Source organism: Epinephelus fuscoguttatus, linkage group LG15 (assembly GCF_011397635.1).
Source record: "Epinephelus fuscoguttatus linkage group LG15, E.fuscoguttatus.final_Chr_v1".
Classification (NCBI taxonomy): Eukaryota; Metazoa; Chordata; class Actinopteri; order Perciformes; family Serranidae; genus Epinephelus; species Epinephelus fuscoguttatus.
The window spans coordinates 23,722,981-23,746,464 of record NC_064766.1 but is presented as its reverse complement, the minus strand read 5'-3'; the positions used below and the strand labels follow the sequence as shown (position 1 = coordinate 23,746,464).

General features: G+C 41.0%; 2 protein-coding genes across 2 annotated transcripts; both read left to right on the top strand.

The window, feature by feature from the left end:
• Window positions 1-538: 538 nt before the first annotated feature.
• On the top strand, window positions 539-7,127 carry LOC125901597 (leucine rich adaptor protein 1-like). The gene is made up of 3 exons (XM_049597320.1): window positions 539-1,241; window positions 1,858-2,042; window positions 6,164-7,127. Exons 1-3 carry the CDS (start codon window positions 1,029-1,031, stop codon window positions 6,669-6,671), a joined length of 906 nt encoding a protein of 301 aa, XP_049453277.1. The 5' UTR covers window positions 539-1,028; the 3' UTR covers window positions 6,672-7,127.
• A 2,197-nt stretch (window positions 7,128-9,324) lies between these two features.
• pgap6 (post-glycosylphosphatidylinositol attachment to proteins 6) lies at window positions 9,325-22,392 on the top strand. The gene is made up of 13 exons (XM_049597271.1): window positions 9,325-9,488; window positions 11,828-12,011; window positions 12,141-12,342; window positions 13,143-13,270; window positions 13,536-13,801; window positions 13,888-14,234; window positions 14,335-14,431; window positions 15,414-15,528; window positions 15,709-15,851; window positions 16,816-16,994; window positions 18,604-18,750; window positions 19,079-19,195; window positions 19,301-22,392. The coding sequence occupies exons 1-13, from the start codon at window positions 9,425-9,427 to the stop codon at window positions 19,622-19,624; spliced, it is 2,313 nt and encodes a 770-aa protein (XP_049453228.1). The 5' UTR covers window positions 9,325-9,424; the 3' UTR covers window positions 19,625-22,392.
• The last annotated feature ends 1,092 nt before the right edge of the window (window positions 22,393-23,484 follow it).

Here is a 23,484-nt window from a genome sequence, read left to right as displayed (position 1 = left end):
TTTAACAGTTAGATGTAACATTTGGATTTATATTTAACATTTAGATTTAGATTTGACATTTAGGCTCAACATTTAATATTTAGGTTTAACTGTGATATTATATTTAACATATTTCAAATATCTTGAATATTTGAAATATGTTTTCTTTTTTTTAATGTTGTTTGAAGCTAAATGTGCCAAAATGTTGCTGTTAATTTCAGTGAGAGCCACTTTACAAAAGGCACCCCAGATTTTCTTTTTACATGGGATTTTTTTTAGGTGGCTAGAATAGTATTGCTTTGCCCTATCCACATCAGTAGGCTACATTGCTTTTTGTGGCGGTGCTCCTGCTGCTTCTCCAAACTGGAGGCCAACATCTACTGTGTGTAATACTCTGTGAATTAGAACCTCACACAACCCCACTTCAAAAAATCAGAACTTTCCCTTTAATGTAGGCGTTCATCCCAGGATTACATTCAATCAAATACAGGCCTAAATCACAGGTTAGATTAACTAATACTCTGTATGAAATTCTTGTTTGTCTTTATGTGGTGCCTCAGGGTTAAATGATTCTGATAAAAACAGTCAATCATGATGTGATTTCACAGATTTAATGTGCGCTCTCTACAGCTCAGTGCGCACAGGTGTTAACTGAAGCCTCTCCATGTGACAGCTGGTATGAAACTCCCACCATTGTTTGAGAGCAACACAAAGAACATTTCCACTTTCCAGCATCACATTCTGGGCCGCATACCATCAATACCTCTGGAGCATGAATGGTGACAGCAGGCAGCGGCACAGGTGATATACGCTTTCACACTTCCAGCGTTTTCACGGCTCGTTCTGCGCCTCTGTGGCCGCTCGGTCGTTTGTGATCGTGGTTTATTGTGGACTGTTCGGGAATACAACGTGTGGGACTGTGCTGTAAGTCGAGGAAGTTAAGTTTATGGTGATTCACCCGCTGGAGGGGTGTCACTTCTCACAGTGGAGTGAGGTGACTTTACGCACAAACTCCATCCGAAGACTTGGAGTGATAACTGCGCGGTGGGATGGCAGAGGAAATCCTGAACGATTCCTTCCCAGATCTGAGAGAAGTGGAAAATAAGGTTGGCAGGAAAACACCGGAGAGTCTTCTGATTTGGATGAGGGATGCTGCGGACTGTGAGGATGGTTGGAGGTCTGATATGGTGGACAGAGGAGACCGCGGCTCTGCTTTGAGCGACAGCTTTTCTGACAAGATAAGCAACTTAAAACAAGAGATGGTAAATATATGTTCTCAGCAATAAATACATCACATTATATGAATCCTATTTTGTAGTGACTCAGTATGACTTTGTATCATTTGAGTGCGCCTATATTTACCCGCGCCTCTTTCCGTATTTGGCACTGCCACAACTGGCACAACTTGTTTCAGCCATCACTGCTTTGTTTATTCAAACCGCATGTTTTTCAGTGAACTGCAGACATGTCAAAGCATCTGAGCTTCACTCTCAGCCTCTTCACCTGCTCATGTGTAATATCTAATGACAGACTGTGTCACCTGTCTCTCTGCCACACCCCTCACCTGCCTCCGTCTCATTCACCTCCATTCATTTCACACATTCTGACTGGATTCCTCTGCTCAGTCTCTGCTCCTCAGCTCAGACCCTCCCTCATTCTTTTCCATTCTTTTGCTCTGTTGTTCTGCTTCATGTGTTGTAGTCAAATGAGCACACAAGCCGGGCCTCACTAGTGGGGGGACACGTTATTTACATCCAGGGGCCCCTGACTGTTGTTAAATGCACACAGCTCTCCCACCTACCTGCCATGCACACACACAAACCAGTTCCCATATTCACACCTACATCACGCTTATCTAACTCCTCACTATCTGTGCAGAGGTGGCTGCGTTCAGCCGATGTGAGGATTCTGCGCCAGCTGGTAGCCGTGCACGAGGGTATTGAGGCCATGCGTTGGCTGATGGAGGAGCGGGGCGCCTTAGCCAGCCACGGCAGCAGCTTGACAGGCAGCCTGAGCAGCCTGGTGACTGTGGAAGAGCACGGGCCCTCCATGTCCCCCTGCAGGTACAGTCTACAGCAGTGGTTCCTAACTGGTCCAGCCACAGTCCAGATTTCTCCTTAGTCATTAGTTCAAAGTCCACACAGTTTGATATATTCAGCATCATACTTGCATTTGGCCATGTCGTCCATCTACTTTGCTGTCTCTGTTAAGTAGCTGTCCATTAGTCACTCACTCTACAGCAGGAAACTGCACTGAAATTCACTGTAATTTAAAATAAAGTGTGTTTTTTATAAACCTGACACCTTGACACATTGCAGTCCATTCAGAATGGACTCGTGACCCACCAGTTGGAAACCACTGACCTAACGTGTTTAGTTTAACAGGTGTACAGGACGATATTCTCATTGAAAATGTGCACTTATTTTTAGGCAAACTAAAATCAGCTTATATACGAAGACATGCATTAAAGCTACAGTTAGTAACTTTGAAAATATGTTTTTATTGTATTTGTTGACACTGTCACATCCATGTAGTATTACATGAGACAGATAATTTGTAAAAACAACAAATCATGCCTCTTCCATCTCCTCCTCTTCCCTCCAACAACCAGTCAGAGCTGAGGAGTTTCTTAGACAGCTGTCAGTTATGTCAGTCACTGCTGGTGAATTGAAGTCAAGCTGTCAAACTAGCAGAGGTGGGACCAAGTCATTGTTTTGCAAGTCACAAATAAGTCTCTAGTCTTTGCGCTCAGGTCCCAGTTACTGCAATTTGTGAAATATTTTTAAGTCACAAGGCTCAAATCCAAGTGAAGTCACCCATCACTGGTGTTAAAGTGCATGTGGAGTTGCAAGTCTTTTTTGATTTTGTCGAGTCGAGTCTAAAGTCATAGAATTTGTGACTTGAGCCTAACTCGAGTCTAAGTCATGTGACCAGAGTTTGTACCTTTGCAAATAGGCAGCACAGATAAAATATGCATCAAAATTCTTTTACTGCATTACCTATGTCTTCCCTCAAATGTTGTCAGAGACAGTAGTGTACTGTTTAGCTGTAAAATGAGAAAGTTTGCTCCAGCCATGTTGGAAACATGGCTGGAGCAAACTTTTTATTTTACAGCTAAACAATATGCTATCAGGTGCCCACTAGCTCACCTGGTGGCGTGGGTGCCGCATGCACAATGGCAATGTCCTTGGCTCAGCAGTTGCAGGTTCAATTCCAACTCTGGCACTTTGCTGCATGTCATCTTGTCTCTTTCTCCCCATTTCACACAAAACTCTCTTATCTAATAAAGGCAACAATGCCGAAAAATAAACTTAAACAATCACTAAAATATGTTTTTGAAAACATCAGAGGTGAGAAATATGCAATGCAGTAACAGAATGTAGACACTAGCTCACCTGGTAGCGCTGGTCCCCATGCACAAAGGCTATGTCCTTGCCGCAGCAGCTGCGGGTTCGATTCCAACTCTTGCCCTTTGCTGCATGTCATCTCGTCTCTTTTCTCCCCGTTTCACATGAAACTCTCCTAGCTAATAAAGGCAAAAATGCCAAAAAATGATCTTCAACAGTCACTAAAATATGTCTTTGAAAACATCTGAGGTGAGAAATATGCAATGCAGTGACAGAATGTTGATTCATATTTGATCAGCACTGTCGAGTTTGACAGCCTGACCGAAGTTCACGAACAGTGACTGTCATGATTGACAGCTGTGTTAGATGAAAGTTAGCTATGTCATCATGACAGTTTCCACTAGTATGACAAAAAGTTGTGAGCAGCAACTGTGACATATCAAGACGTGTTTTTTTAGATGTATCTACGACGGCCACTTCACTAGATCATTTCGTAATATTATTTATATATGTAGGATATAAAATGTATATATGCTGGTATTTTCCCATTATACAGTGGTGGAAAAAAGTTTTCGGACACCCTTAAAATTTTACACAATCTAAAATAGTATCGTGAAATATTTGTGGAAAAATCTTTTTTGTGTTTCAAAAGGTGTGGCTGCATTAGACAGATACAAACAAATACAAATTATATTTTTTTGTTGATTGTTTACAAGAAAAACTAACAAAACTAAATTCTTGACAGTTTCAATATGTCAGTTCTCAGCATTGTCGGTATCAAAGTCAACAAATAACAGAGAATGTGTTCAAAACTGAACAAAAAATAAATAAACCATCACATCATCAAATTAATATTTAGTAGTCCTGCCACTGGCACGTAGTAGAGCTCTAATCCTGGCTGGCATGGTCCCCACGAGCCTTTCACACTGTTGAGGGGTAATCTTGTCCCATTCTTCTTGAATTACTGCTTTTAATTCTTCTAAATTCTTTGGTTCATGCTTTGAAACAGACCTTTTGATAATCCACCACAGATTTTCAATGGGGCTCATGTCCGGGGATTGAGCTGGCCACTCTAAGACCTGGATACTGTGCTCCTGCAGCCAAGCTCTACTGGCCTTGGATGTGTGGCAAGGGGCATTATCTTGTTGAAACATCCAGTTTTTACCTCGACAGAACAGTGCACGCGCAGAAGGGAGCATGTGGGTTTGGAGAATGGTACAATACTTGGTAGAGTTCAATGTGCCATCACAGACAGTGAGATGACCAGCACCAGCAGCACTCATGCATCCCCAAACCATGATACTGCCTCCACCATGCTTGACAGTAGGTACTGTACATGCTGGAGATAATGTCGCCTGGCCTTCTGCGTACTTCTCACATTAGTAGGAGGAAGATAAAGCTGGAAACTGGACTCATCTGACCACAAAATCTTCTTCCAATTCCTGGCTGTCCAGTTCTTGTGTGCCTGGGCCCAACGACGCCGGGCTAACCTCTGTCTCTCATTGATCAGGGGCTTCTTGATAGCCTTGTAGGACCTTTAAGCCATGATCTAAAAGTCGGCCACGTACAGTGCGGGTGGAACACTGGACACCAGTTTGGTTTGACCACTGCTGCTGAAGCTCCTGTGATGTCATTCGGTGGTTTTGCCTGCACATGCGGATCAGGATGTGGTCATTTATTGCTGAAGAAACCCTTGGACGCCCAGATCTTGGTTTGTCTTCCAAGCTGTTGGTTCGTCTGTATTTCTGCAGAGTGTATCCAACTGCTGAAGGACTGCATCTGCACTTCCTGGCTATCTGGCGGCAGCTGTACCCTTCCTGGCTGAGAATCTTTATCTTCAGGCGTGTTTCCTGCGTTAGGTTCCTTGTTTTAGCCATTTTTGTGTCTGAAGAACTTTCAGATGTGCTGGCTTTATGTAGACACGAAGCTTGGCAACAAAAATTGTGTCTTTTAATAAAAAGAACGACCTTCATCACTGGTACCAAAATGACCCAATACTCAAAATTTCTTATGTATTTTTATGGAACCAATCAATTTTCAAAGTTTTTAATGGCTTTTTTAGGATTTATTTAGTATTTTGGCTGTGACTGCACTAAAAGAAATTGCACTTGAAGACCTAAGAGTGATTCTTAATGCAATATAAACTTAAACGAAAACTTTTTTCCACCACTGTATATTTATCAAAAGTATCCTTGGGCCTAGGCGTCAGTGGCTTAGTGGTGGAGCAGGTGCCCCATGTACAGGGCTGTTGCCGCAGCGGCCCGGGGTCGAATCCAGCCTGTGGCCCTTTGCTGCATGTGATCCCCTCTCTCTCTCTCCCCCCTTCACGCTTACCTGTCCTGTCCATTAAAGGCAAAATGGCCCAAAAAATATCTTAAAAGAAAAAAAAGTATCCTTGGGCCACAAGCAGGGCCAGGGCCCAGGGTGTGCGGGGATCACTTTAGTATATGACAGTGAATTTTCAAGATACGATATGATAAATGTATACTTATAAAGGATATCATCAAACTCTTGGACTTGAATTAAGAATACCCTAACATCCTAGCAAATGTGTAAATTTGTCCAGATTTTGCTGGTAGTTTTCAATTCAGTACAATTCAATAAGCTTTAATGGCATGACATTTCATATGTGTTGCCAAAGCACAATTACAGTTTAAGACAGTGAATTCAATTAACGAAACTGGAATATGATCGGTAATTAGATTATTAAAGAAACAATGAACAACAATGTATTAATACAAAATCATAGACATACATTTTAAAGAAAAAACTCATTAAGCGAAGGAGTAAATAAAATGACAGTATGTGTCTGACTATTTCTACTACTGCTCCCACAGAGAGAGCCTGAGTCCAACTCCGGACTTGATTGAAACCTCTGGTGAGGAATCAGCAGACCCGCCAGCACACACTGAAGATGGCGTTTCAAACCACAAGACCTACTTTGACATGCTGATCCCAGAGTCTGCCGAAGCAAGTCCTCTGAGTCCTTCCAGTCATGGCCAGGCCTCATCTAGCCCCGCCAATGGTTTGGTTAGTGCCAACTTACAAAAGGACTCCGATGTAGTTCCATTACATGACATCAAAGGCGGTGCTGACACCATCAGGAGAGCTCTCCTCAGATCGAACAGGGCAAGAAGAGAAGTGAAAGCAAATAATGGTAGTTTATGCCTCACTAAAGAGTCGGGGGAGAAACAGACAGAGCAACAAACTCAGGAGAGTTTCAGAGCTTCTCAGAACACTATGACAAAAGAGGAGGAGCATGCACCTGATAGTGAGACATCTTTGCTGGGCTATGATGCTCAGTGGTGCTGGGTGGAGTCTCAGGATGATGTGACGTTTCTATGATCTTTGAGCACAGTTTAAATACATTATCTTTAAGCTCTTCAACAGTTACTGCCTGTAATGCAGTGGGATTTAAATGCACTTTGATGGATGAATTATGAATGATGCTTAATGATGAATGTGTCACAGTCTCTTATTCACTACTCTTCTGCTTTTGATTAAGATGTTCACAGTTTATTCTGCCTGTTTTAGGAGTTCCACATGGCACAAAACCTTTATTTAAAATGAAGGAAACCACAAATATGAAGAAACTCTTTTAGAAGATATGTAGAAATGTTATGTCCAGTAAATGTTTTATACAGTTGGCACTGGAATTGCAGAGATATCATGAAGTCTGTCTTTCTGTCTTTTTAATTCGATTGCACTGAATTTTATTTAAATGTCTAATCTCATTCAATAGACAAGAACAGCTGTCACTTCTCTCCTGTGCTTATTTCTCATATGTTCTCTCCTACATTATCTGACATTATTTCTTGTTTAAATGGATCTGTTATTGGTTCTTTTATGCAATTTTAAAAAAGGTTTAAAATGAATTCTCAAATCATTTTGTTAATAAATATTTCATGAGTAAAATGGTTGGTTGTCAATTGTTATTTGATATAAGTAAATAAAATCAAACATTTATGTCACGATAAGAGTGATAACACTTGTTATAGAGGTCCTTTTATGTTTTACAAATAAGTGGTGGAGAGCTCTCTGCTATACGCTGCAGTCTGCTGGGGAGGAAGCCTGACGGACAGAAACAGGAAACGGCTAGATAAGCTCATCCGGAAAGCAGGCTCAGTGCTGGGCAAGAGCCTGGACTCGGTGGACACCATCACAGAGAGATGCCCAAGGAGCAAGATGCAGGGCATACTAGACTGTGATAATCATCCACTGCATTGCATCTTGGCTGGACAGAAAAGCAGCCGCAGCCATCGTCTCCTGTCACTGCGGTGCTGGACTGAAAGGTTCAGGAGATCCTTCATCCTGACAGCCATCAGACTCTTCAATGGGAGAGGGAGCACATAGCTCATTTCCTCACTACACCCGCACACCCTCCTGCACTTTTGCACTTTGTACCTTCTGATAGTGTACACTGTTTACATGTAGATGTATTTCTATTTTATTTTATTTTATTCTATTTTTACTTTTATATTTATATTTGTATTTATATTACTCGTTCTTGTACTCTTTTATGTGTCTTATATGTGCCTTGTACTCTTTTATGTGCCTTAGCCACTGGACACGACAATTTACCTACGAGGATTAATAAAGTACCTATCTATCTATCTATCTATCTATCTATCTATCTATCTATCTATCTATCGTTGTGCCTTGAGAATTTGGTTTGTCCTATGGTGTGCTTTGGGCACAAAAAGTTTGAAAACCACTGATCTATAAATACTTGATAAATACTTCATACTTTACATATTTCATTTATATTCAAAACAAACTGCTAAGGACCTAGTACAGACCCCTGTGGAACTCCACAAGTAATATTCAGACATTTGGATTTGTAATTACCAATCTACACAAATGGTACTGGTTTACAATATAGCTTTTTAGCCACTTTCATGATGTATGGTATCAAATGCTTTTTTAAAAATCTATAAATTCTCCCACTGCATATGTTTTGTTATCAATACAACTGGTTGTTTCTTCTGTTTACTCAATTAACGCCATGGATGTTGATCGGTTTGTTCTGAATCCGTTCTGACTGTCCAATGACAGTTTGTGCTTTTCTATGAAATTGTATAACCTGTCAATAAAGAGCTTTTTCAATATCTTAGAGAACTGGGAAAGTAACCACAGTCGTTACAAAACTGTGTTTGTGCTCCGTCATACAATAAAATGTTGTTTATGTTCTAGAGAACTGGTTCCAAAATGGTCCAGCCACAATGTCCAGATTTCTCCTTAGTCATTTGTTCAAGGTCCACACAGTTTAATATATTCAGCATCATCCTTGTGTTTGACCATGTCCTTGGGCTAGTTTGCTGTCTCCATCATATAGCTGTCCATTAGTCACTCACTCTATAGCAGGAAACAGCACTTCAAAGTAAAAGCTTTGCGTTAGAAATTCATTGTACTTCAAAATAAAGTGTGTTTTTTACAAATTTAACACATTTGTGAGTCACTTGTGGTCCATTCAGAATGGAGTCGGGGCCCACTTTTGGACCAGGAACCAGCAGTTGGGAACCACTGTTCTAGAGACTGCATTGAAATATTAAAATCTGTCCTAAAAAAACTTTTTAACAGGGCAATGACTTGGTCAACACAGATTTATGTATATCAAATTTAGCATGCAGAGATTATCAAACAATAAGTTCAACTCAGCTATACAGTTTATCATGCAAGTGTTGCCTTCCTGGATAATCCTTAGTTTGTACTTTCAAGAGTTCACATTGTAGTTAACACACGGGCTGTATTTGTGAACTATCTGATTTATATTTTGGCATTATGTTTTGTCTTATAACAAAATAATGTTGAATGAGGTATTTATGTTGCTTTTATAACATTTAAACATCATCTTTTTTTAAAAAAAAAAATGACACAAATTCTAACTGAACTGCTACTTCTCTACTTCGTCAATGCGAATATTATCATCTTTCCGACAGACCCCAAAGGCAGCACGCGACGGCTTTAGTGACGTCGATATTTACATGGAATTCAGGAAGTGCCGTGCGGGAAGGATGATTTCTCAGTAGCGATGGACTGGTGTGACATTACAGGTGGATAAAGGACGATGTAATGTTTCAGACACTCGCAACGGAAACATGGAAGTTTGTTTTCTCCGTGGGCTCCTGTTGGTCGTCCTGTGGGCCTGGACGTTAGCAGACGGTGAGTGTTTTCACTGAAAGAGACGAAGTCAGAGGAAACTGGTGTTAGCATGTTTGCTAACTGTCTCGATGTGCGCGTTCACCTGGATACAGGGACGTTTCGTATAATATGCGCTCTGCTAAATGGTCTCAAACTACTCTAACATTCACATGAACATTGTAAAGTGATATTTTTATCAACCTTATAAATAATATGAAGGTGACAATGTGTATTTCTATTGTATCTCTCAATAAACTGTGCCGCTATTTGGCTATTTAACTTGGTAACGTTTAAAGTCAGTGGACTGTCCAGCACTGTCTGCTGGACACGCAGCTGGGTTTGTTTTCTATTCCAGTGTCAGATTTGTCATTTTAACTGCACGTGTTTGCATCTTTTAATGTCTCTGGTTAAATTTCTCCATTGTATAATTCTTCAAAATGAATATTTCTGATCATTTGTCCCATTATTTTAGTTCATTTATTTGAACACACTTTTATAGAAAAGACAGGAAAAAAGAAATTAAAAGCTAAAAGATTGTGCAGGAGAGGTTAGAAGCCAAAAATGGCTCATGAAGATACCTCCCTTATTGAATAACATCAGAGAAAGATAAAAGCAAGTAAGAGTTACAGACTAAGAGGTAATATAAAATTGTTAGAGAGGTACAATTTACAAACTGAAATGCATTACAAATGAACCAATGAAATGTTAGGAGTCTTGGATCAGTCTTGTTTGCATTGTGTGCTATTGTTATTTCATTGTCTGATTTATATGCGTTTATAAAGAGTGTTTCCTTTAAAATCTGTGAAGTCCTGAGGACAATAATAACTCACAGCCTTTTGTTTTCTACAATAGTTGTTTGAGGTTGTGGTGGTTTAAGAAATTTGTAAAACAGATGTAAAAACATATTTTTAAAGCCCTGACGAAGACCTGCAGTGGTCTAAACAAGTTGGCTCTTTATTGAGTTAGCCACTACAATTAAGGCCTTTTAATACTTCCTTGCTCATTTTCTATATTTTTGGAGTGCCTGTATTGCCTTCCTGTGTATCCTGTAGTTTACCGATCTCCATGGGCACTGGACACAAGGTTTTGATCTACGATTGATATTTTAAAAAAATGTATATATATTGGTTTTTCACATCGGCAGAAATTGGCATGTTGGCTGATTTTGATATTTGACTCCAAGCCAATATTGGTAGATACCGCTGTAATGCGATGATGTGCTGATATTATCGTGCATCCCTAGTTTGTTTGCGTCAAACCACATTTTGAAATTTGTTCATTTAAATTGCATACAGAATTTTATTCCATACATCATATAGAAATAGGTAAAAGTTGTAGTAATTTTTCTACTGTGTTTCTAAAGGTAATATAAACTTTTTCAGTAAATGTTTAAAACTGGATTATATCCCCTGTCATTCCTGTCACACTGAAGTTACTGTGCCTACAACTCATTAATTGCTTGTTTTGGTACTCAGAGAGAATGTCACTACAGTGTTGTCTGCAAATAAAACAGTTTTGATACTCTCCCCATATCATTTATAGTACCTAGTACAGACCCCTATGGAACTCCACAAGTAATGTCTAGACATTTTGATTTGTAATTACCAATCTGCACTAAATGTTGCTGGCTTTCTTTCTTTTTTTTTTTTTTTTTTTTTCTTGTTCATTTTTTTGGGGGGGGGCATTTTGCCTTTAATGGACAGGACAGGTAAGTGTGAAAGGGGGATGACATGCAGCAAAGGGCCACAGGCTGGATTCAAACCTGGGCCGCTGCGGCAACAGCCTTGTACATGGGGTGCCTGCTTTACCCACTAAACCACCAAGGCCCCATGTTGCTGGCTTTCTTTACAGCTTTTTAACCAGTTTAGCACAACCTCTCTGATTCCATACCTTTCCATTTTAGTGAGTATTCATTCATTTTCTGTGACCGCTTATCCTGTTAGGGGTTGCAGGTGTGCTGGAGCCTATCCCAGCTGACACTGGGCGAGAGGCAGGTTACACCCTGGACGCCAGACTATCACAGGGCTGACACATAGAGACAGACAACCATTCACACTCACATTCACACCTACGGACAATTTAGAGTCACCAATTAACCTGCATGTCTTTGGACTGTGGGAGGAAGCTGGAGTACCTGGAGAAAACCCACGCTGACACAGGGAGAACATGGGATTACATAAAACTGTTATTTCACAACCATCTTCTGGTCTTGCATGTACAAACTAACTGAAAACAAACAAAAGAAACGCAAATCAAAAACAACACAAAAAGCCCCACATATACCAAATGAACTGGCCACACCAGGAACTACCAAATGTTTACAGTTCATCTTGACAACGAGGCCTCTTTCTTTTCTACAGATGGACAGGTGACATTTGTATCCGAGCTCTCGTCCAAACCGGCCCAGAAGTTGTCAAAGTACGGTTGGTACGGCAACGTGAGGCTGCAGAGGTTTCATATTCCAGAGGAAAGTGCCGTCGCTCGCTGGCTGTTCACCGTCACCAAGGGCCACAGCTTCCACTGTGGACAGCACAACGTCACCATGTGAGACACACTGAGCTCTGCATCATAAAAACATTTTATCAGCTTCTATTTATCCTCTTCTCAGTTTCTCTGCTGAATTTTCTGCCTTTTATTTTGTTGAAACTTACTTTGAAACTCTCTCCTTTGTAGCCATATTCAATATGGTGCCCCTCCAGTTATAAACCCAACAGGGACAAAGTTTCCAAATGCAACACTATGGAGCCCCTGTCTGTCTCTGATCCTGCCGGTGACATCACACAGCTCCACAACCTTTAACCTCTCCAATCCTGCTCCCGGTGATTGGTACATCGGTGCCCACTTGCCTGAAGATGATGGGCGCATTGAGCAGAAGGTTTGTATGGAAATGTAAACACAGCATGTGCTTGTCATTATGGTTTTTGGCTTTCTTAAATTTGTTGTCCCATTACTGGACTGTGTGTTCATCATATTTGTCCAAATAAGAACTTTGTTTTGCATTGAAATGCCAAGGTAAAGTCTCTTTCCCTTTTACCCCGACCTGTTCCACCGGAGCGGGGGGGGGCATGTAGGTGGATTGATTATTACGCAAAGTAGCTAAACCACATTCTTCCTCTTATTCCTTTTCTTGGCCTCTGTCCATATTGCAGAATTGCAGCTCGTAGTGCAGTCTTGTTTACCGAGGGCTGGCCTTGAAAGAAAACTTCTTTTTGTATTTTGTCTTATCAGCTCAATTCAACTCCACTCCACTTTATTTATTTCACACAAACTTGCAGCACAAAATGCTTCATTTAGCAAACTTGAAACAACACAGACCAAAATGTGTATATATATATAATTTTTTCAAGACTAAAAATAGCACAGATAAACCAATAACATTTTAAAAAATCAATAAATTAAAGTCAGTAAAATAAATAAAATAAACCATAGAGATAAAAAAAGATGTAAAATCCAGTAACTGAAACTTGAAACTAAGGCTTTAACATTATATCTCCATTAGCCCCCCCACTGTTTTTTCTGTTTATCATCCTCCTGATTTATTAATCTTATCAGTTTATTAGTCATCTGACAAACTTTGAACGGCCTTTATGAGAGGTGCTTGACAGGGCCGATTGACTGAAGAGAATTATGAACCTGTGTGTGTATATGTATTTATCTTTTGTCTTTATCTGTTAGGGCTTTCCGTCCTGCTCCTACTTCTTCCAGCCTCAGCTGTCAATCAGGAGAGCGGTGGACACACCCATTTTACAGCAGGGCACATTCCTCCAGCAGACTGCAGCACCTGACAAACCTGCACGCCTTAAGTAAGTAAAACTGTCTGTGTGTGCATGTGGAGGAATTTTATTTACTCTGTTCCCATCCTGTGTTCTGTTTTATATTTGCTGGTGGTGCACAGCGGTGCAGTGATCTATCTGGCTCCTGGTTATGGTGTAGACTCTTCTTTCTTTACCTGCACAGGACCTAATTTAGATTTTTCGTGTGCATATGTTCTGAAATGACAATACATTATCCTTATTTTTTTTATCAGTCTATATAACTCCAGTTCATGTATCTTTGTGTCTGTCTCAGGTTGTATGTTCCAGAGTTTGCCTCCTCTCTCTCCGTCTCTGTGGCTGACTGTTCGTCAGGGGAGGGAGCAGACGGTGAAAACTGTTCACTGCTCCTCAGGCTCGGCTCCACCTCTCTGCAGCAGCGCCCAGTAACAGTGAACTGCTCAGGGATTACCTGCTCCGCAGCTCTTTCCAACCCACCTTGGGATACCTGGTTACGGGTTGTCGTGGAGAGCAGCCTCGGCAACCGCACTGTGACCTTTAGTATCGTCTCAAACTACACAGGTGATCACAGATACACACACGTCCATCAACATGAGTTTAAACACATTATATTCTGTTCTAATTTACTACCTGTGTGTGTGCCTCAGTGGGGTGTAAGCCAAAAAGCGTAGGCCTTAAAGTGGATGATGACATCACCAAGCTCCGCAGCAACAGCAGCTACGCCAACTCAACATCAGCAGGCAACAGCTCAGTGGTCACAGACACAGCCGCCTTATACAACGAATCAGTGTCACTGTTAACACCTCTGTTGCCGTCGGCGTGTGTGTGGAACATCCCCGTGCTCTACGAGGAGGTGGACGTACTGTCGCTCCGATTCACACCTGTCAACGGACCCAACGTCAGCGTCACAGATACACACCCCACACTGCTCACTTACCCCCTGCACCCACAGGCCACCGGTGGCACACTCAACCTACAGCTCACACTCAACACTGTGAGTACGACTGAGTCACTGAATATGTGATGAAGCCTGTTAAATTTGAGAGAGTTGAGCTTTCATGCTGTTTTACTTTGATACGTGTGTGTGTGTGTAGACTAATGTAACCCTGGGGAACGGCAGCAGTGTGGTGGCCTGTCTCTCTCCATGGGCTCCAGTCCTCGAGCTCAACCACTCTCAACCCTGTCGCACAGGTAACACAGATAACCTGAGTTATTTATATTCGTACTGAGGAAATGATGAATGATGAATAATAAACACCTGGAAAGAACAACCATGGCTTAAAGGGATAGTTTGGGTTTTTTTAAAGTGGGGTTGTGTGATGTAGTTAAACATATACCCTTTTTCTACCAACATAAGTGTGTGCACACAGGTTTTTTTAAACATGGGTAAACCTGCCAAAAATAGGCGACACACTCCTTTTGCATTGCCAGTAGACCAGAGCCATGTTCTCAGCTTTGGTGTGTCATGTTCCACTTCGTGGACAGGCTAGAAAGCAGCATGGAGGCCTTTACACTACTTCAGTGTTCCTGAAGTATGTGACTTTCACTTTGCAAAGTCAACACTGGCAGGCCGAGGAAAAAAAGGATAGTGTGCAACGTGCTGTGTGTTCAGTTTGGATAAAAGATAAACAAATAGCCATTTATTCAACGTATGTTTCGTGGTTTGATTGCTCTGCAACTGGAGCCGGCCGTTTATTGTCTGAACCCAACACAACAAAGGAAGCTGTGGCATCGACCGTGCAGAGCATGTCAGCCAGGTCATGCCAGGTGAAACATCCATGTAGCTGCAAGTAATAGACTTAGCTCCTACACTGTCTTCAAAGCCTCCAGACTCCTTTGACAAAAGCAGTACTTTTACATCACTGAACACAGGAGTTGCTGGTCTGCTGCTGCCTCTATCAGTTAGTTTGTTTGTGTGACTTTGGTGTTTAAAAGGGTGAATTAGGATTCACCCTTTACCATTGCTTAGCTTCACTGTTGATACTCCTACCTGCTTTTCCAAACTGGGGACATGCCAACAGCCATCTACTAGATGCTTCATACAACCTCACTCTAAAACATTCACACTATCCCTTTATTGAACCAGGCAACATCAAGGTAAAACAGCAGAAAATAGTCCAGCTGATTAAAAGTAGCAAATGGGAGCTTGACTTTGTCTTGTGTGTATCTGCAGCTTTGTTTGGAGGATACGGTGTTCATGTGAATGTCAGCGTTCCTAAAGCTGTGGTCAGGCTGCCTTTTCCTCAGTCGACAACATGGTACCTCACCCTGCAGCTAACATGCAACAGGTAACACAGACACATGCAAATATTATATGTCTATCTTTTATTGTGTGTGCATCTTCCCTCAGATAAGGATCACACTACTCTCAACACACAGTAGATGTTTACTGTTTTCCTTTTGTGCTTTGATAGTGTTATGGGCTGGTCTCATGGTTAAAATGTAAAATGTGTGTGTTTTTCTTGCAGCAGCGACTGTGGTAATACATCGTTGGTGTCTGTGCTCCCAGAGGTGTTCATCAGTGCCTGTGTAGAGGACTGTGGGACATATGGTGAATGTAGACTGCTGAGATCCTACAGCTACCTGTACGCTGCCTGTGTCTGCAAGGCTGGTACGACACACACGCACACACACAAACATAAAGATACTTTGCTTTCACTTAAATAACCTGAATAACTAGTCTACAGCTCAGTGGTGTTGCACACTTCTGCAAACCACTGATGCGCTACATTTGCATGATTCATATGTATCAACGTTTCTAGAGCGACATAGTATATAAGCTGACTTTCTCATCGGGAGGTTGATGGGATGGTGGATGGTGTGACATCTAGGTGAGACACTTGCCAAGCTGCAGACCCCTGTTTTAGGTCAACAAACCGGTTGTTTATGAGCAAGTGGTTGCTGTGTTTCCAGCAGCTTTTTAGGCACCAAACATGGGTGTTATTCAGACCTGTAGCTGTTTTTCTAGCAAAGATAGTGTCACAAAAAGCGGCTGTTTTTTTTAGAGAGACATTAATGCAGCATTTTCAACAACACCTATGCTCTGCAGACCACTGTTCAAGACCAAAAAAACAACAAAACACAGTTGTTTTTGAGTGAATCACTGCTGTGTTTCCAGCTTTTTTTAGCCCCCTAACGTGGGTGTTTTTTTAGCAACCCATAGCTGTTTTTTTATTTGTTTTTGGTTTTTATTTATTTCAGTGGGAATAGTGGCATGAAAAGCGGTTGTTTTTTACAGACATATGCTTCTTTTCCAGGGGGTACCCTGCCCTTAAAACTGGGTATCTTAAGCCAAAACTCGATCTTTTCCTAACCCTAACCAAGTGGTTTTTGTCCCTAAACATAATCGCACGTTAACCACAGCGTTGTGAAAGTTTCAACATATCCGCTACATAACATGCCAATGTAACGTATCCATGGTTTGCAGAAACGTGCAATGCCAACATTTTCTTCAGGCGATTTGGTTGCTACTCATACAAAAATAATAAGTTTCCTCGCTGTATTCTTTCCTGCTATTTACTGATTCATTCTGTTTTGTATTTATTTGACTTCAGTTTGTGTGTGTGTGTTTGCAGGCTGGAGCGGTTGGGGCTGCACCGATGATTCAACAGCTCAGTCGTACCGCCGCCAGCTGGCAGCAACTCTTCTGCTCACGCTCAGTAACCTCTCCTTCCTGCCTGCCATGGTGGTGGCCATCAAACGCTGCTATATCACTGAGGCCTCTGTCTACCTCTTCACAATGTTCTTCTCCACGGTAACACACACACTCGTGCATACATGTGGGAATACATTTATTCCTTGAGGATTGTCGTTACGGTGTAATGCTGCGTAAGAGGGATGTTTCGAGAAATCAAAGCAAGAATTTTGTCGGAGTTTACAATGTGTGAAAACTTGTTAGCTCAAGCTTAGCAAGTTTTTACTTGAGTCATTATACTTTCAATGAGCCCATCAGACCTAAACAAAAACTGATCCTCCTTACAAGACAGTGAAGACTGCCATCCAGAGTTTTATATTCTGACCATGTACAGTTAAGGCACAAAGTGTACCTTTTACACCTGCTAATATTTTTAGGACTTAAAGGGAAAATTTGCCACCTTTACATGTTTATCCAATCAGTGTTGATGGTAAATGTAGTTGATTAAAGCAATAAACCCCTCAGTGTGATCCTTATTGACCTAGAAAGCTGAGTTCACAAGCAAAATCTGTTCTTCCTGCTTGCAGCGCCATCTTTTGATGTAACAGTGATATAGTTAGACGCAGGAAAAACTACAAGCTGGTTTTGTTCTCCAGGTAGCCCAGTAGAGCTCTAGATGCCACTCAAAAACAAAACTTCCTTGTTCTCTTCACTTGTATTGCAAACTAGCTATGTCTCAAACAGTAGAAATGTCATCATAAAATATGAGTTCAGAGGATGTTACGGATGAGGATACATTTCAGAGAGTTTCGGCAGACTTGGACATGCAGCCATATTTATTCGAGCCAGAGTATATACCTGAAGAAATGCAGTGGAGAACGGCTGAGGCCGAGCTGCCCTGTGAGAGGATATGAACGGTGAGGACCCTCCAGAACCTGAGCTGCCGAGAGCAAACAGCAACCGGTGGTGCTTTTACTCCAGTTGCCCGCCGATGCCAACAGAAGCAGAATCATTCTGCTGCAGTGAATTCCAGCATGGGCTTTTGTTGGATGCTGTAGCTGATGCTAAGAGAGCCCATGTGTGCGTTACATTAACATGGATGAAAATTTAACTCCTCACTTGGACAAAGGTGTGCCACAGACATTTGGGATCCTGAAGATAAACTGGAAAAGATAACCAATTGACTAGTAAGTGAGTATTTTTGTCACCTAATTTTGTTGAGTCGCCTCTTTACAAAAATGATGATTCATTTCAATTGAAAGGTGAAAAACAGAAGAAGTGAAGCAGTGATGCGCTGCCGTGGACAATGTGAAAAATACTGAAGAGTGTTGCTGTGTTGGTTCACGCTGCTGCAGACTGCAGAGCATCCATCTTTTGTTTTGTTACCTGCAGAAGAATAGGCTCTACTTATAGACCTCAGCTACACCATCAAAGTAGGTAACAGAGCGCTACATGCTAGCAGGCTAGTGATAGTTATGGGCGTCAGAAGCTCATGTACAAGGCACCCAGGCATACGTAGGCACTGCTGGAGCTCAGCTTTCTCTGTCAATATACACACTGAGGAAATTATTGCTTCACTTGACTCCATTTACCATCAACACTGACTGGGCTTCCATTTAAAAGGTGGTGAATTTTTCCTTTAATTATATATTCTATACCATGTGTATGTGTCATGTGTCATAAGTAGAGTGATTCATCTTTTTCCATGTCTATTCTTTACATATTCCAGTTCTATCACGCGTGTGACCAGCCCGGTGTAGCTGTACTGTGTATAATGGACTACGATACCCTACAATACTGTGACTTCCTGGGGTCGGTCTGCTCCATCTGGGTCACCATCCTGTGCATGGCTCGCATCAGAGACACTTTCAAATATGTAAGACACTGACTATGGGCTGTAATACTATTAAAACACTGAACTGAGGATTAAAGGAACACTTCACTGGCAAAATAATCATTTGTATATCGATGACTCACCCTATGATATGTTAAATTTGTGAGGAAGAATTAGGTTTTCTTGCATACCTCCACATGGAATCCAAAAAAAGCAAACATTCTTGATGAGTTGAAGTCATAGGGGTCCATGTTGAACTTGAATTCAGTGTAACATGGGCATTTTGGGGCTGAAGTGTTCCTTTAATATGATATTTTCGGTGCTAAGATTTGTTTAAAAATGTCTTTATATGATCACCTTGTGTGTGCAGACTCTGTTCATGCTTGGGGCTCTGCTGATAGCCATGTCAATGCAGCTGGACCGCAAAGGCCTGTGGAACCTGCTGGGCCCCGTCCTGTGTGCCATACTGTTCATGGTCATTGCCTGGGTAAGACATAGGAAATTTATAAAACACTACCTGACTGGAATCTGCTGCTGACGTCTTAGTTCCCGTTGCTGAGTTTTTCTGAATTTAGCTCTGTTTGGTTTACAGGTGTACCGAGGGGCAAAGCGACGACAGTGCTACCCGCCTTCTTGGAGACGCTGGGTCTTCTTCCTCCTCCCAGGAGCACTCTGTGCCCTGATCGGGGTGTGTTTATACATTTTTGCCGAGACAGAGGACAACTACTACTACACACACTCGCTGTGGCACATCCTGGTGGCCAGCTGCGTGGTGTTCCTGCTGCCGCCGAAGGAGAAGGACAGGGAGGCGATGGGCTGGAGCCGCGGCTGGAGCTGGAGCTGGAGCTGGAGACCTCGGGTTTGTGGGTACACGCTCTGTCAGAGCAGCAAGGATGAACTCTACACTGTCACATAGTGGGACAAGAGATACTGTAAGGAAGCAAAGTGACCAGGCATTGATTGTTAAACAGAACTGCAAACATTCACGTAACAGGTAAGACGACACACAGGGTGTCAGAACATTACAGAATCCTTAAAGGGACAGTTCACCCCAAATCAAAAACACGTTTCCGCTTACCTGTAGTGCTGTTTATCAGAGAGACATTGCTGTTAAGTTTTTGAAATGTATATACATTTTTTGGCGCTTTGAGCACCACATGCTGAGTGCCATCTAGTTCCATTATATTGGAGAGAAGGCAGACATCTCTACGGGTGATATATCCAACACTCTGCAGCTCACACCAAAACAATCTACTGATAAACAGCACTACAAGTAAGAAGAAAAAAAGTATTTTTGATTTTGGGGTGAACTGTCCCTTTGTGACTCTTCAAAGTTTCTTAATAACTTGAATAAAGCAATATGAATTCAAATTTATTCCTATATTCTCATAGGTCTGATATTTTATAGTCACACTGACAGATGGTTTAAAACTCTTCTGAAATTGAATAAAAAATATCTGTAAAAGTCTTAACTCGCAACATCCTGAAATACACACACACACACACACACACTTAAACCCAAATCGAACCTGCTGAAACCTCCGAGGTGGTCCGTTCCACAAGCTTCACTCTGAATAGCAAAACCTTCAGGTAGCAGACCACCTGACCTTTGACCTCATGACCAGGAGTTTGTACATATTGTGTATGTACCTATAGGCTAGGAAATCAATGTTTGAAATATTTATAAGGAATAGCACTTTGTGGGGCTCTTTTAAATATTTATATTCAGCCTGTTGTTGCTGAAAAAGTACACCATATATATTTATGTAAACACTCCTCATTCTCGTTTCCTCTTGTATTTTTGTTTTCTACACAGGCCGGGGCAAAGTCTGAAAATAGTTTTTGATCCATTTTAAATGTGCTTGATTATTAACTGCCAGGTATTTTAACAACCTTTGAAATAGTTTGGCTTTTCAGCTTTGTTCTGGAACTTTCAACCATATGACATGGTCCTCATCAGGGGATGACATTAGCTTTTTAGCTTTGAGATGTGTCATTGCAGAGCAGAAAAGTTAAAAAGAACATAGAAATGGTGCAGAAGCTGAGAACAGTCGTGCTCACAGTTATTTTTTTTAATGCCTTTATCTCAAGATAACACATAAATTATTTTGTTTTCTAGAGAAAAACAAGCTTTGTTTTCTAAGGAAAACAAGATAATCATCTAGAGATGAGAATACAGCTGCATCTGTACTCTGAATGGGCGGGGTTTAAACTGAAAGTGAGCGTGGTTTCAATCCGGAGTGGGCGGAGGCTCGATTGGAAGTTGCTATGTTTATTGTTTATTATAAAAGTATTTACAGAACAATCTCAGAATTGAGCTTCAGATAATTTTGATCCCGAGAGTAAGAGTTGGAACACTGCCACTCTAGCGAGGATTTTCCTTCTTCACGAGTACAGATTTTACTCGTATGAAAAAGTACATTATTTGTACAGGATACTTGTTTCATCTGTACAGGACACTTGTTTCATGTTCGGCTCAACCCTGTAATCATCTTGTTACCACAAGAAAACAAAAGTCCAAATTCTCAAGATAACGAGATAATTTATCACGAGAAAACAACTTTTGTTTTTCTGAGATCCGGAATAAGTTTGAATAACTTAAATGAGTGTCTGGTTGATTTTATTGTTTTCATTTTTTAAAGATATTTTTTAGGGCTTTTTGCCGTTATTTTATAGGACAGATACAGCATGAAATGGGGGGGATAGAGGGGATGGCCACAGTGGCCACGGGCTCAATTCCACCCCCTTTGCTGCATGTCATTCCCCCTCTCACGCTGTAGCTGTCCTATCAAATAAAGGCAAAAAGCCTCAAAAAATATCTTTTTTTTTTTCCTTAAATTGCACGCACGGCCGCTCTCAGCTTCTGTATAATTGAAATGATTTAAAACCAGTTAATTACGCTTTCCTCTCAAAACCTTGATAATGCCTTCCCATAATCCACATCTTTACATCCTGTACTGTTCATAACAGGAGGTTATGTTCACGCACAGATTGTATTGAACGTGAATGACTCAGTGTCCTTTCTTTTATTGTCTCGTCTCCCCTCTCTAAAACCTGACCAGTCCTTTACCTTTCTCCACCACTCATTCTGAAGCACTTTGATTATTAAGAAGCTGGTTCCTCTGTGTAATGTACATGTACATAGCCCATGTGTGTATGAACGGGCACTTTATGAATGTATATTCAGATTACTGTGTCCAGTGCCTCCTCTTGTCGTCATGTCTGTGAATGAGTGAACTCTATGTACTGTACGAGTGTGTGTGTGTGTGTGAATGTGTGTTTTGTCTCTTGCACCAGCGAAGCTACTGAGCACTTTCCGTACTTTATTTAAAGTTAGACACAAAGTCCATGTGTTTATTTCTCAGCGTCCTTCGATGTTCTTTTCTCATTGTGGTTTTGCACAGATTCAGATTGAACTGTAACTCTCATAGCCTTCCTCTCATTTTTGAAATGTTTGTGTGAGAGTGTGAATCACTTTGTTTAGTCGTCACATTTAAGTAGAAAGTATGAAAGGCATTCTACCACTTTAACGCACTGTAGCTCCCATTGTGTGTAAACATAAAGACATGTAACGTTCAATGTAAAACTGGATTTTACTTCCTTGTACTGGACACATACTTTTCAATCCTTAAAAAATCCAAACAGCATCTAGCCACCAAAAATAAACCTGTTGTATAAAGAGAACAGTTTCATGATGTATTTATTTATTTATCTATTTTTGCTCTTCATCTTCACATGGACACACTCTCATACTGTTTTTCTTTCCTCAGGCACTCACACACACACACACACACACACACACACACACACACACACACACACACGCACACATACACATACTCTCGAGTAGATGGGACCATGGAGGGAAGCGGATTATCATAATCCTCAGAAATATAGAAAGTGTTTGTTTGGAGTGCTGAGACACACAGTTCACAGTGTGTGTGTGTGTGTGTGTGTGTGTGTGTGTGTGTGTGTGTGTGTGTGTGTGTGTGTGTGTGCGTGCGCCGGTGTAGTATATGGCTTACCTCCATTAGTAAATTTGATGGGCTCTCAGATCCTGCAAAGCTGCCACAGATCAGTGCAACAGCATCAAGCCTAACTTGAAAAGTCTTTAAAGGTTTGGAAAAGTAATATTGTTGTAATGAAATTGTTACAGTAATCTTCCATGTAATGTAACAACGGTGAATCTATTTTCTGTGGCTGTTGACCTAACGTTGGTCTAATATGCATTGATGCGTGACGTTTTGTTTGCAATGGCACACATTTCTTCATTTTCTCCCGACATTCTGTCTCTCTCTCTTTGTATGCCAGTGACCTGGAATTATGTTTGACTAATTGGGGCAAGAAAAATGTGACATCACTTCTCTATTGCTGCTTTCAGACACCTTTCACAAGTATTTAAACCTTTGAACCCCGAGCACATTGGTGCAATTTATTTCAAAATATGGGCTGAAAGGCACTGAGCAACTTGGTAAGAAATGTCCCACAAACTGCAAAACAAATAATACATATAGAAAATTATTTTATTATTATTTTTTTTATCATTGCTATTATTTAAAATAGCTAGGGACAATTTATATTTATAATTATTGTCATATTTTTAAAAAAAATAGCTTACAGAATTATTATAATTTCTAAGCACTATTTTCCAGTCATTTCCATGTTTGTTTTTAATTTCTGATTTATTTATTTATTTTTATTAACTAATTTCCTTGTTTTTAATTTTCTTTTTTTACTATGTTTTTTTTTTTGCTGGGTCATTTCTTTTTTCATTGC

Bases quoted from the DNA above. Each gene is read 5' to 3' on its own strand.
- LOC125901597 (XM_049597320.1), top strand. From the start codon at position 1,029: ATGGCAGAGGAAATCCTGAACGATTCCTTCCCAGATCTGAGAGAAGTG. The intron at 1,242-1,857 runs GTAAATATATGT...CTATCTGTGCAG, and splicing joins GCAACTTAAAACAAGAGATG to AGGTGGCTGCGTTCAGCCGA. The intron at 2,043-6,163 runs GTACAGTCTACA...CTGCTCCCACAG, and splicing joins CCCTCCATGTCCCCCTGCAG to AGAGAGCCTGAGTCCAACTC.
- pgap6 (XM_049597271.1), top strand. From the start codon at position 9,425: ATGGAAGTTTGTTTTCTCCGTGGGCTCCTGTTGGTCGTCCTGTGGGCC. The intron at 13,271-13,535 runs GTAAGTAAAACT...TGTCTGTCTCAG, and splicing joins GACAAACCTGCACGCCTTAA to GTTGTATGTTCCAGAGTTTG. The intron at 16,995-18,603 runs GTAACACACACA...TACATATTCCAG, and splicing joins TCACAATGTTCTTCTCCACG to TTCTATCACGCGTGTGACCA.